Below are 12503 nucleotides of genomic sequence, written 5' to 3'. Positions count from 1 at the left end.
GAAGGAACCACAACCAAAGCCTAACCCCTACAAGGTGAACACATAAAAAACTTTTCAAGAGACATGGACCAAACCAAACAAAACATCGTTGTAAGCAGCAGCACATCAACAAAACAGCAGAGGCAGCATGACCACGCCAGGGAAAGAACCACCGCCACGTCCTTGGCTTCTCACGTGTACCAAGCTCACTGCACCTCATCAAGGACTGCCTGGAGAACGCCAGCCATTCTCCACTTACTCTTGGTAAAGCACCCCTACTCAGCAGGGAGGGGAAAGCAGCTATTCCTTTTGACAAAGCCGCAGCTTCCATCTCAAGTCAACAGAGATTTGAGGATGAAATCAACTCCTCTGAAGAGCACACTGGACTATTTTATTAGACAAAGAGAAAAGCCCTTCCCAACCAGGGCTCCCAGGTACTTGAAAATCTGTGCTTCCGATAGCTTAGAGCCTTTTTTTCCGCTGCTGGCTGTTCAATTTTCAGTTCTATGTAACTAAAATTCATGCTGCACAACTGATCAGAAGGCATGGGCAAGTTTTTTAAACACAGTTTGAGCTGAAAAAAAGGAAGGGACGGCCGGGGTCAGCGGGAGTATGCAAAGTGGAGGGGCACTATTCTGAGGTTTCATCGGCTCCACCCTTCTCCTTTCTCAAAATACCAATGACAGTCCTCTGGGTATAGGCAGGATGTGAACGTTACCCAACTAGACCACCGCCTCCCTACAGCAGATACCTACCAAAGACCCACCTTCAGGAAAACTGGGGGGGGGGGGGGGGGCGGGCGCGAGCCCATTCACCTTTAAACAGAAAGAACTGCCTCTACCTGTTTCCCAGGTAACCTGCCCCCTTTTCACCTCCTCTCATTCCCAAGCCTCTTTCCCTAAAACCTGGCATCCCCTTAAGGCCTAACCGAACAATGTTTGAGACAGGAGTCTGTCCCCTTCAGAACAAAGATTTCAGAATGAAATGCCAATGAAAATGAAGTCAGCAGACAGACTCAATCCAGCATCTACCATTTTCTGATTGAGTCACATAACCCATGCCCTTCGCTTTCTGCCAGTAGAGTGAGCAAAGCCACAGAACACCTATCATTAAGTAGGTGCTCTCCTTCCTGTAAAAAACCCACTGGCTAACATCGTGCTCCAGTCATAGTGAAGCTTGAATACTGCCCCAAAGGAACCCTAATTTGTTTGAGCCCCACCCTCAAGAAAGTGTCACAAGAGCCAAGAGTCCTTACAAAAAACCAAACCACTACAAATAATAAATTCACTAAAATCAGCGTATGAATAAACACGGTAAAAGGAAAACCTCCATATAGTTGGACAAATCTGGGGCAATACATCATGTATTTTTTCATTTACCCCTTTCATTCATCCATTTTTTTGCCATGATAGCAAAGTCTGATCTCTACTTTCAAGGCTACCACTTGATCTCTTCTCCCCTGGACCAAGTATCGAACACTTTATTCCAGTTCCTGCTAGGCAGGTTGACCTGCAGAGGAAAACTCCCCACATTCTTGACCTGGACATCAAACCTCCAGCAGAGTGAAGAGGGGTAAGAGAAAGAAAATTTAACTAAAATGATGGTTTTTAATGGGAACCAGAGGTATGGTTACAATTACATAGTCCGACACAAAAAACCCGTGGGTGATCAGGAGTTGGAAGGTTACAAAACAATGAGGGTAACACTGGGTACAGGAAGAAAAGCTGCTCCATAACGTCAGGAGCCAGGCTAATACGGCCTCTCCCTGCGATCCTGTCTGTGCTCACCCCTGCAAGAAAGAGCATCCATTAGGTCTGAGTCACCAACTTCTCCACCCACCCCACCCCCAAAATCCTATCTGTCCCTGCTACCTAACCCCAAGAAACCCCATCTCTATACGTTATAGCGAGTGAATGGGGGTCTACAGATTAGTTCCCCAATGTTCCTTCCCTCCTCCCCCACCCAACGTGATTACAGTCTCAGCTTTCCAACCTAGCCCTCAAAACCAAACCACCTTCTAAAAACCTTGCAATCCCATGACTTCTGTTCAGTTGCTCTACTTTCACTTCAATTTAGAGTCTGACTTACCTGGAGTCCATCTTGCCAGGGCCAAAGCCACCTCTGTCCCCACCACCCCGGCCCCCTCGGAAGCCCCCACGGTCCCCTCCTCGGCCTCGGTAGCCGCCCCGATCATAGCCTCCTCTGCCACCACGACGATCATCTCCGTAGTTCCCCCCTAGGGAAAAAGAAACAGGGTGTATCACATCCCCATATCATACCCCCCAAATCCCTACCTTCCCTCTAGCCTCCTTGCTAAGGTCTATTTGATCCCAACTCTTCTTACCAGCTCTGCCTCTTCCTTACCCATGTGAGAGCCTCCTGGTCCCCCTCCTGGGCCATCTGGTTTAGGGGCCTTACACTGGTTGCATTCATTCCTCCAAGAGAAGTTCATGTTCTCACACGTACTGAAGAAAATAAGACAATTAGTTTGGGGGCGGGGGAGTAGCCAAGACCTAGAATTAGGAAGACTGCAGGGACTTTAAGGACACACAAGGAAAACTGAGGCCTCAGAAAGGCAAAAAGACTTGTTTCTCAGAAGCAGAGCCAGACAAGAACTGTGGATTACTGAACCTAGTTCAATGCCTCTCCCACTATAGCTACCTTACCTAGGTAAGCCTGTCCCCATCAGCATAGCCTCGACATTTATTAGCTGGAAAACAAATTCTACCATAATATCAAAGAGCACACAGGTTAGAGGGCTGAGAGAAAAAGAAATTTCACTCACGGATTAGGACACTTCCAGTCCCCAGCTCGCTGCTGTCCTCCACCGCCACCACCGCCACTGGGGAATCCTCCTCGGCCACCACCACCACTGCCACCACCTCCGTAGCCTCCACGGCCCATGGGTCCTAGTGGAGATACAAGTATGGATCTGCTCCCCTTCCAAGTATGGCTAAGCTAATCTTTTCCACGCAAGCCCTTAACACCCACCCTGCCTCCCCCCTCTCTCCCCATCACCTATCCATACAAGCAGCAGAAATAGCTTCTCACCTCCTCGCCCTCGGCCTCCACGACCATTGCCACCACCCCGATTAAAGTCTGCTCGTCGAGTAGCAAATGAGACCTTGATGGGATTCCCAGAGAATTCTTTACCTAAAGAAATAAAGGAGGTATATATTAAGACCTGTGGTTCCAAAAGCACACGGTACAATCAAGGGAAGACCCTGCCTTCAAGTGGACCTCCTTTAAGTTCATACTCTCATGAGACAAACAAAAATAAGACTACACCAAAGTAGTAGAAAGTGTTAGACAACTTAAAGAAATCCTCAAAATGTAGCCTGCTTCCCAACGCTGGTTGCCCGATCCCCCACCGCCACCACCAGCCTCCTCACAACACATACCATCAAACCAGTCAATAGCTGCTTTAGCGGAAGGTGGGTCATCAAATGATACCGTTGCCTCGCCCTTCAGCTTGCCTGTTTCCCTGTCTGTGTACAGATTAATCATGGGCTGTCCCGTTTTCTTATTTGTCTGAAGAAAGCAACATGAGATAACATCAGTCTTACAGGATATAGTACTACCCACCTTCCACCTCCACAACCCGAGGTCTATAACCATACTTCCGTATCTCACCTGTAACTTAAATTAAAGCTATCAACTATAATTGTTTCTCACTTCAATATTAAAAGATAAGACTAAAGGTTATAGACTACAAATTCAAGTTTTAGACATTCCCTTTTTATCAATTGGGTCAATTATGCCTTTTTGGGTTAAAAGGTGATGTCTTTTAAAAAATGGCAACAGTTAATGTTCTTTCCTCAACAAATTAAGCAGGCAGCCCTTAAGACTTTCATTCTTACTAAGGTGTGAAATCCAAAAGCCTGCAACAGTTGAGAGAAAGCACCCACTGCTCCACAGGTACCTTAATGATACCAATCTGCTTGAAGTAGTCAGCCACAGACTCAATTGTAACATTCTCGCCCAGGCCTTGCACAAAGATGGTGTTGTTGTCTGAATTATCCTGTTCTGCTTGTCGAACGCAGGAGGTAACATGAATTTGAAGAGAGAAAACAAAGATAAAACAAGTCAGTGACTCTTAATAACCTAACTTTAAGGAATACTTGACACTAAGCTTTCAAAGAAAAAATTTCTGAAAGCAAGCAATATATTTTGGTTTAAGTCAGACAAATGAAAGAAAGCCCCATTCCTCATGTTCCATTATCTGAGTGCCTGTATGCTAGTCACTTCACAAATTAAAGCTTAGTTTTACAACTACCCTTTGAAACATGTTGCTCATTAAAAAAAAACAGGGCTCAGGAGCTACCTGCTCAAGACCACAAAGTACACCAGTTTGTCAACTTTCAGTTGAAGATCCAAGTTAAGAAACTTATCTTACACTAAAATCCAGTATACAAACATTATTAAAACAAAAAATACACTAAATGTTTCCCTTTATGTCTTTTTCGCTCACTAATTTGGTCATGATCCACATTCACAAAAGCATTAATTATACCAGCAGTTCAGGATTACGGTCCACACACAGATGCATTGGCATCTCCTGAGACGTTAAAAATGCAAATTCTCAGCTCCTCCCAGGCCTACTAAACTGCTGGGTAAGAAAATCGCCCTATCAGTTATTTCTGATACATGCTCATTTATAAACCACTGCTAAGTACAACTACACCTAAACTCCCTTCCCCACATTTCCCTTCTTCTCTACTCCTGCTTTTTCAGATTCCTTTTTTTAAGTTTCAAAAAACATCCAGTCAAAGTCCTGCTACCAGCTTAGCCATTCTTTCATGCCACCTGTGGACTTACCAGAGTCGTGACGTGATCCTTGGTCCCGAGGGCCTTAAGTGACATGAAAACAAAAAAACAAAAAACAAAAAACAAAAAACAAGGAAAGAGGAGCTGTCAGTCAACAGGTAGAGACCTCAAGAAAAAAGATAACATCAAATCCAAACTTTTGCAAAGTATCGGGTAAGTGCTCACAGCCTCACTCCAAACCCTGTCCTGGGCTGCCCGCCCAGAGAAAATCCTAGGCAGGTCTGGGGAAGACACAGGCCCCTTTTCTTAAGATCTGTATGTAACTTGAGTCCCCACAGGGACAACTCCACACTTCAGAAAATGCTGCCTCCCCCAGCTCAGGCTGGGAAATGTCCTCAGCACAGATTGGGAGGGCCAGGAGGGAGATCCATTGAAGTTAACAAACCAACTCATAGCTTGGCCCTGTTCTCTCACCCGAGAGAAATGGGCTCACCACCAGCAATGTGATATGCGTCCAGTTTCTCCAAACTTTTAACACCAAAGACACTTATCTCTCGTGGAACAATTTTTAATTTCATCTTTAGAAACCATTCTTAAAACCGTGTTGTTTCCCCCAAAACCACATGAAAATAAGAATCATACATAATAGCTATTGTATTTTTAAGCATGTCCCAGGGAACAGACCAGAAATCTTATTTCCATAATGCAGCCTCTATTTTTTTTTTCCAGAGACCATCTTTGACCAAAGTTTATCTGAATTCACCATATGTAAGTTGTACCCACACTCAATGACACCTAAATCAGGAACCCAAGCCTTTGGCTTTAAATGTTGAGACAAATCAAGAAACCTTTTGTTAGTTAACCAAACCAGAAAAGTTCCAGCTTACTGGGAGACTTCTCAAATTTGCCATTTTTCCATGAATTCAAGTTTGTGCTGTTATAAGACCTGGTTATTTCCCGTGAGCCACACATGCTCCCAACCTTTCTTGGAAATAGTGCACACCTTCCTTCCCAGAGCTAGTTTCTATTTGCCCATCTGAGTTGAGTTTCAATACATGTATGTAGAATTGCATTGACACCATTCAGTATTTAACGTATAAATATATACCAACATCACCATCCTCAGGGCAGGGCAATATTTCACATCCCTCGTCCAGAATTAAAACATTTGGAGGTTGTTACACACACACACTAGCCTTGGACACACTGATCAAAAGGATCCTAAAGCCAAGTTGGCACCACGTGTTCCAGCACACTCTCTCCAGTTTCTCGTAACGGTGATCACTAAGTGCCAGGTGTGGCAACACTCCTGTCAGAGGCCTACTAAACGCCTCTTATTAACCTGGGTCAAACCAATTTGGTACCAGATGACTGCTGAGTCTTACCCCTGCCTGCCTCCAGGCTAGCACACATTTGGCAGCAGGTGGCATTCTACCCCACACCTTTCTAGAGGTGTTCTGGACACTTCCAAACCTTTGACACTTAAAACACGCTAAGACATCTGCAAATGAACAATCAGACAAAGCATTGCTGGGAGTTGGGAATTTTGGAAACTCTGTTCACTTACCACCAAATTTATTGAAGCCACCTCGGTCACTTCCGCTGGAGAAGACAAGTTAGAAGAAAGGACATGAAGCTTCCAACGGCTACAAAAGGGCGTTTTTTGATTTTGTTCAACATTCCCCAAACAAGGGTAGGTGTTTTGGGAAAATGATACAAAGTGGCTACTAAAATACATTCCCCTTCCTGACCACCCCTTGTCTGACCTTTGAGCATGTCACACACACGTGTGCAATTTCTCAGACACAATTTTTAAGAATTCTTGCTTTAAAAGGTTATATGCCTATTTCCTCTGGAAAAAAAAGACCCATTTTCCTTGGTCGTTCTTCCGATGTAGCAGATGTTTTTTCCTCTTGTCGCGAGTGGTTGACAACCCAGTAGTTGGTTTAAAAACCCTACACCCCCGGATTTACCCAGAAGACATTTCACACCAGACTGGGGTAGCCCTGAACACATTTTTGTGGTTTTTGCTTTGAAAGCAGCAAGCAGACCCAACCCTATTCCATAAAAAGTCAAAACCAAAGGCAATTTCCCCTTAAAGCGAGACAAACCTAGCTAAGCCCTACCCTAACTACTGAGCTGTTTTTGATCTCTCCCCACCCCCGGGGTCACCCCTTCTACACTGCGAGAAGAGCGGAGTATTTTGCAATGTCACCTTTCATACCTGTGGCACATAAAATGCAGAGCAAGTTAACAGTCACATAACAGTTGTTTTTCTTTTTAAAGTTTTGCATTAAACACACGCACACAACAGAGTTTTCCTCAGTTTTGTACGGTTTTTGAGACTGCCCCCACCCACCTCTGAATACTTACCATATACAAATTCGCTTAAAAAATCCTACTTTTTCCCAAAAAAGAGTAACACACTGACATTCCTCCCCTTCTCAAGGGAGACAGAGTAGGGTCCTTCAAATCATATTTACCAGATTTGACAAATGCTTTAACATCAAATCTAAGGTTTTACTTCAACTTCAGCAGGAAGGGGAAGAAAGAAGGTCCAGTTGGACAAGTAACCAGGGGAAGGGGGACAGTGGAGCAAATAGGTGTGATACCACTGTCAAGCATATTGTATTTTGTCCAAAAGGTCTGCACACTTCAGATAGACCCATAAACCAAGTCACACACAGAATAATTACTGTCAGTCAAAATAGTGCAAATAAATCAAGCTCGTGGATTCAAGTGACTACAGAATAGGGGACGAGAGAGTAGCAAATTCCCGGAAGCTCAAGTAGGTCAACCATTAACAACTCCCTTAGAGGACACATGGGAATACAAGTAACAAGTTTCCCTACTACCAGGAGTGGGATCATCGGTTGCCCTTGCAAAGAAAGAAGCCTTTACTTCCATGTTTCTTGCCTAGCGTATCAATGACTCCAATCCACATACCCCCAGGTTTTCCCTTTTTCTTTAGAAATTGAGATGTCAGTACTCAGGTCTCTATATAGAAGTGTGGGTGGAAGCTCAGGCTCCCATGTTCTCACAAAAATAAAACGGGGATGTATGAAGAAGAAACAGTCAATGTTCCCAAATCAAAGCCCTCACAAATCCCTAGAATAAGGTTAACCATGCACTAACAGACTGGCTTTAAGGGAGATTCATGCAACCCTCCACATTTCCCACTAATGTTACTCCCTGGCTCACAAGACACCTACCCCATGCCGCCTCTGCCTCCACGACCGCCTCCACGACCTCTGGGTTCATAGCCACCACCGCTGCGGTTGTAACCACCGCCGCCACCGCCCCGGCCGCGGCCCCCACGGTCCTGCTGGCCTCCCCCGTAGCCACCGCCGCCACCACTCTGGTCCTGACCACCATAACCGCCGCCGCCACCACTCATGGAGGACTGGTCTTGGCCATAGCCACCTGTCAGGAAAGAAAGGATGCTTTAAGGAAAAAAAAAAAAAAAAGACTGCGAGGTGGCACAAATCAATTCAACAGCGCCAAGAGATAAATGATAACAAAATAGTAAGAAAGTTAAGAAACAAGAACATAAGTTTTAAGAACACTTTTAGGGTAAGGGTGAAGCAAAATACAAACCCTTACAGAAAACAGGTATGAGAAAAAGCTGAAGACACCTTCTCACCTCCACCACCCCCTCCACCACCGCTGCTGTTGTACTGGTTCTGCTGTCCATAGCCCTGAGGGGGGTTATAGCTCTGCTGCTGTCCATAGCCCTGCTGCTGTCCACCATAGCCAGACTGCTGTCCGTAGCCCCCGCTCTGGGGCTGGCCATAGCCGCTGCTCTGAGAACCACCACCGTAGCTAGGGAAAAAGAAAAAGAATTACAATGTCAGCATGTCCAAAATGTCCTTTCACTTTTGGCACAGTCCATTCTCTGTACCCAATAGAGACCCCTCCCTCCCAATTACTTCCCATAATTACTCCTATTGCTGATCATATAATCATTCCTTACTAAGTCACCCCTAACCTTTCAGTCCTCTCCTTCTCCCCCCCAACAACTCCTTACCTTCCCGAGGTGCTACTAGGAGCTGGCTGCTGGCCATAGCCAGGGTATGAGGACTGCTGCCCATAAGACGACTGCGAACTTTGGCTGCTGCCATAGCCACTAGTTGAGCCATAACCCTGGGGAGCTGACTGTGTGCCATAGCCTGCTACAAGGTAAAGAAAAGGAAATCACAAAAGCTATGAGGAAAAAAAAAGAGGCAAGGAATGGGTTGAAGAAAACATTATATACGACCTAATGCTACCCATACTTGAAAGTCAGCCTCTAAGAAGCTGCCTGGAAACCCTGCAACTCAGAGTTATCCTTCTCTTCTACCCGAAGCCAACGTTCCGAAGTCTACCAGCTCGAGTTCCCATCTCATCCCACCCGCACCAAAGCCACCCTCCAGGACCACTAATCACAACCCAAGAAATCCCTACTATTAACAGCATTTAACCTGCCTGTTTGTGTGCAATACAAATAGGACAACCCATATTGTTTACACTTCAGGACCTCAGGGAAAATTCCATCTCCTTGTGTTTCATGTAATATACAGCAGTCTAACTTCAAACATCAAACAAATCATTTTCTCCCTTTAAGTATCAAATGCCTAAAACTTTTCTCCCTTTAGGGAATACTCTCACTCACATTTCATTTTCATGCTTAGGGGAAATAGGGAAAGTGCAGCATAAATAAAAATAAAAAGTCAAAACAAAATAAAAGAAAACAATTACAACCCAATTAGGTTGGTTTCCTTTCTGTTTGAAAGGACTCAAACTCCAAAGAGCTTTAAGGGTCATAGACTCGTTAAGGGAAAAACAACATGGGACAGTTTCAACACTTCAGGACTGCTTAGGTTTAAGAAAAGCAACATTCAGAAAGAACAGGAAGAGGCGGGGTGACCCACTAAAAAAGAGACTCACTGTTCTGAGTCTGTCCATAAGAACTACTATAGCTGCTCTGGCCATAGCCTGAAGTGTCCGGTGACTGGCCATAACCACTGTAACTCTGCTGTCCGTAGGGCTGATTGCTCTGCTGGGAATAGCCCTGCCCAGGCTGGGTAGGGTAGGCCCCATAGCTGGAGAAAAAAAAAACAGCGCTCTCAGGAAAAGACACGTTAGCCACCCTGGCCCTCTACAAACTCTGGAAGCCCAGAAATGACACTCACCTTTGGGTTGCTTGTTGACTATAGTCTGCAAAAGAAAAATACGATTATATTAGCTTCAGCCATCCCTAAGAGTAGACTAGAACTAAAGGCCTTAATCCAGCCTCAGGGCTCCCAGATAAGAAAACAAACAAAACTATGTTACCCAAAAGGGCATAAATTTCCTCATGAAACCCTAGTTGAGAGGGGCAAGCTGGCAGACCAAAGTCAAGTTTTCTTACAATAAAGAACCACAAAGAAAAACTGCCTTTCTAGACAGACCAAGAAGCCTTAAGTACTGGAAAAACCAAGAGTCTTGGTGGACAGCTACAATTTTCTGCAACTTAAACTGATGTCAAGAACTGCACAAATTTACAAGCACTTACTTCTCACACCTGCTCAACGAGGAAGGTGTCACCAACAATCAGGCTGAAGTCACACACATGCTTCAGCAGGACAGGTTTTAATTCTAGCCAGAGGCAGAATTTGGAATGCAGCCTCCACTTTCTCAACCCAAAGAACAAGAATGTCTCAAGAGGCCATTCTTCATCCATTGCCAGTCTTGGAGACCGGAAAAGGGGGCTTTTAGTGCAAAGCCAGCTGATCAGAAGAGAGCTGTTTGATCCCAAACGACAGAGATCATCATCAAAGCGCTTGCCTCGGGAGGCAAGTTAACCAGTACTCAAGTCCTCGGCCCTATGGCTCCCAACGAGTCTTTTTTATTTCCCTTGCCTGCCTCGGAGCTGTGGGGAGACTCGGGGAACCCAAGGTAGCGAAAGCGCTTTTAAAACGCCACATGGAAGACGCACTGACCAGATCAAATCATTTCCTCGGTACAGGAAACGAGGCGCTTCCCCCGCAGGAAAAGGAAAAGGATTGGGAGAGGGTGTGGCCTCAGGCGGCCGTTCCTTTCAGTTCCCACCTCTCCGAGAGGAAATTTAGGCGGGAAAAGCCTCAGGCCGAGTCCTCATACCCGTAGGAAGACCCCCCCCCCAATGCCGTTAAGCGGGAACCCGGCCCTGATCCCGATCCTCCACCCCCGGCCGCGTGGCAAGCCAGGCGGGAACCAGGCCGTCCCGCCCCTTCCCGAGGGACCCCAGGGGCCAGGCCCACACGGGACGCGCACCGTGGAGCCTCAAGCCGAGGGTCTCGCGACAAAAAGCCCGGCCGAAACGAGGCGGGAAGGGGGGTTCGCGCCGCCAGAAAGGGGGGAGGGGCTAGCAGAGCGCGTGCGCGCACCGAGTGCCCGGATGCAGCACTGCGACAAAGCGGGCCCGAGCGTGGGCCCGGGGACCACGGGGAGAAAAGGCTACGGGGACTGAGCATTTCCATCCGTTTCTCACGTTTCCAATCACTAAGAAGCGTCCCTCCCAACCCCCACCTCAAGGAAAAACGCTGCGAAGGGGGGACCTCCCGCCCCGCGCAAGGCGCCAGAGGAGGGAAACAAAATGGCGACATCGGCCTCCCCCTTCAACCCCTCTCGCTGCTCCCCGCCAGCGACGCGAGAAGATCCTACACGCGATTGCCGCCTGAGTCCCACCGAAAAACAAAAGCCCAAGTGGGAGGGAACGAGGCCCCGGGCCGGCGCGCCACCACCGCCTCGCGCCCTTACCTACCGTTTGAGGCCATGTCCGCGCACGCGCGCACAGGCCGAGAAGCAGTAAGATTCCAACGCTACAGAGCACCGACGCCTCGCGGACTGAGCAACCCCGCCTCCTGCGTCGAGGTTTATGTACGCCTCCCCGCCTACGTATGCCGGAGGAATGCACCAAATGCGGAAAGGAAAGGGAGAAGCATGGCCGGACTCCTGCCACCCTTCAGGGAGGATGGAGGATCCTATCAGGGAGAAAGGAAACTTAATAACTAAGAACCTTGCAATAACATACATAATCCTATTTTTTGTCAGAGAATTTAGATTTCCTCTGCAGGACTAGCCTCACGATTCACGTCCACCCCTATGAGGGCATAATGGTACGGACCGATTAACCCCCGGGGGCGGGGCGAGGGGCCGAGGGCGTCTGCGGGCGGAACTGTAGTCAAAGCTGGGAGTCGTGGGGCGGGAACCGAAATTCCTCTGGCTGGCCCCTTTCACTGGGCCCCACTTTCATTCACGATGGGGAGCTCCTGCGCTCCATTGCTCTCCTACTGCTTCAGACGCTTCCTCCCTCCGGCGCCAACTCTAACGTTCCTCCCCCGACTACACACACCGACTCTCTTCCTACGTCTAGGTTTTCATGCATCGTCTTTCAGGGTTGCGTCTCCTTAGTCCTTACCAGGGTTTGTGGATTGTGAAGTTTGATATGAAAGAAAGCATAGAGTTTAGCCCGGACCCCTGGGTCCTAGTCTGGTCAAGCACTGATCACCCACCAACAACCTCACGGCCTAGCCCCTGAGTAGCCATGGAATGGGGAATACCCAAGCCCTCTGGATTTCAGAGAACGTTTAGTTTAAATCTGTAATCTCCCAGCCTTTTACTGATAGAAGGCTACTTTTTATTTTCCTGAACCACTATGGAGATCCAGTAGTAACTGATACTTGTATAGGGCTTAAGTTGTTTCAAAATGCATAATTAATTGCTTACCCATTACAGTGTCATGAAGAAAGTAAAGA

At 47.0% G+C, this 12503-nt stretch overlaps 1 protein-coding gene across 2 annotated transcripts; it reads right to left on the bottom strand.

Moving 5' to 3' along the window:
- Window positions 1-1566: 1566 nt before the first annotated feature.
- On the bottom strand, window positions 1567-11607 carry FUS (FUS RNA binding protein). Of its 2 annotated transcripts, none has more exons than XM_006201327.4 (15): window positions 11510-11607; window positions 9918-9942; window positions 9673-9827; window positions 8774-8918; window positions 8390-8568; window positions 7959-8169; window positions 6314-6348; window positions 4798-4830; window positions 3902-4005; window positions 3381-3510; window positions 3031-3132; window positions 2765-2888; window positions 2344-2444; window positions 2068-2215; window positions 1567-1768 (listed from the first exon to the last, which is right to left on the bottom strand). In XM_006201327.4, exons 1-15 carry the CDS (start codon window positions 11520-11522, stop codon window positions 1729-1731), a joined length of 1545 nt encoding a protein of 514 aa, XP_006201389.1. In that variant the 5' UTR covers window positions 11523-11607; the 3' UTR covers window positions 1567-1728. The 2 variants fall into 2 exon arrangements, with proteins under 2 accessions (XP_006201389.1, XP_006201390.1); XM_006201328.4 differs by having other exon boundaries at window positions 8774-8915.
- Window positions 11608-12503: the final 896 nt, after the last annotated feature.

Source organism: Vicugna pacos, chromosome 18 (genome assembly GCF_048564905.1).
Source record: "Vicugna pacos chromosome 18, VicPac4, whole genome shotgun sequence".
NCBI lineage: Eukaryota > Metazoa > Chordata > Mammalia > Artiodactyla > Camelidae > Vicugna > Vicugna pacos.
Note: the sequence above shows the minus strand (reverse complement) of the source record. Positions and strands in the feature narration are given on the sequence as shown.

Excerpts from the sequence above, each read along its gene's own strand:
- FUS (XM_006201327.4), bottom strand. Across the intron at positions 8,919-9,672 it reads TTATGGACAGACTCAGAACA|CAGGCTATGGCACACAGTCA; the intron begins GTGAGTCTCTTT and ends TTTACCTTGTAG. Across the intron at positions 4,831-6,313 it reads TGGCTTCAATAAATTTGGTG|GCCCTCGGGACCAAGGATCA; the intron begins GTAAGTGAACAG and ends ATGTCACTTAAG.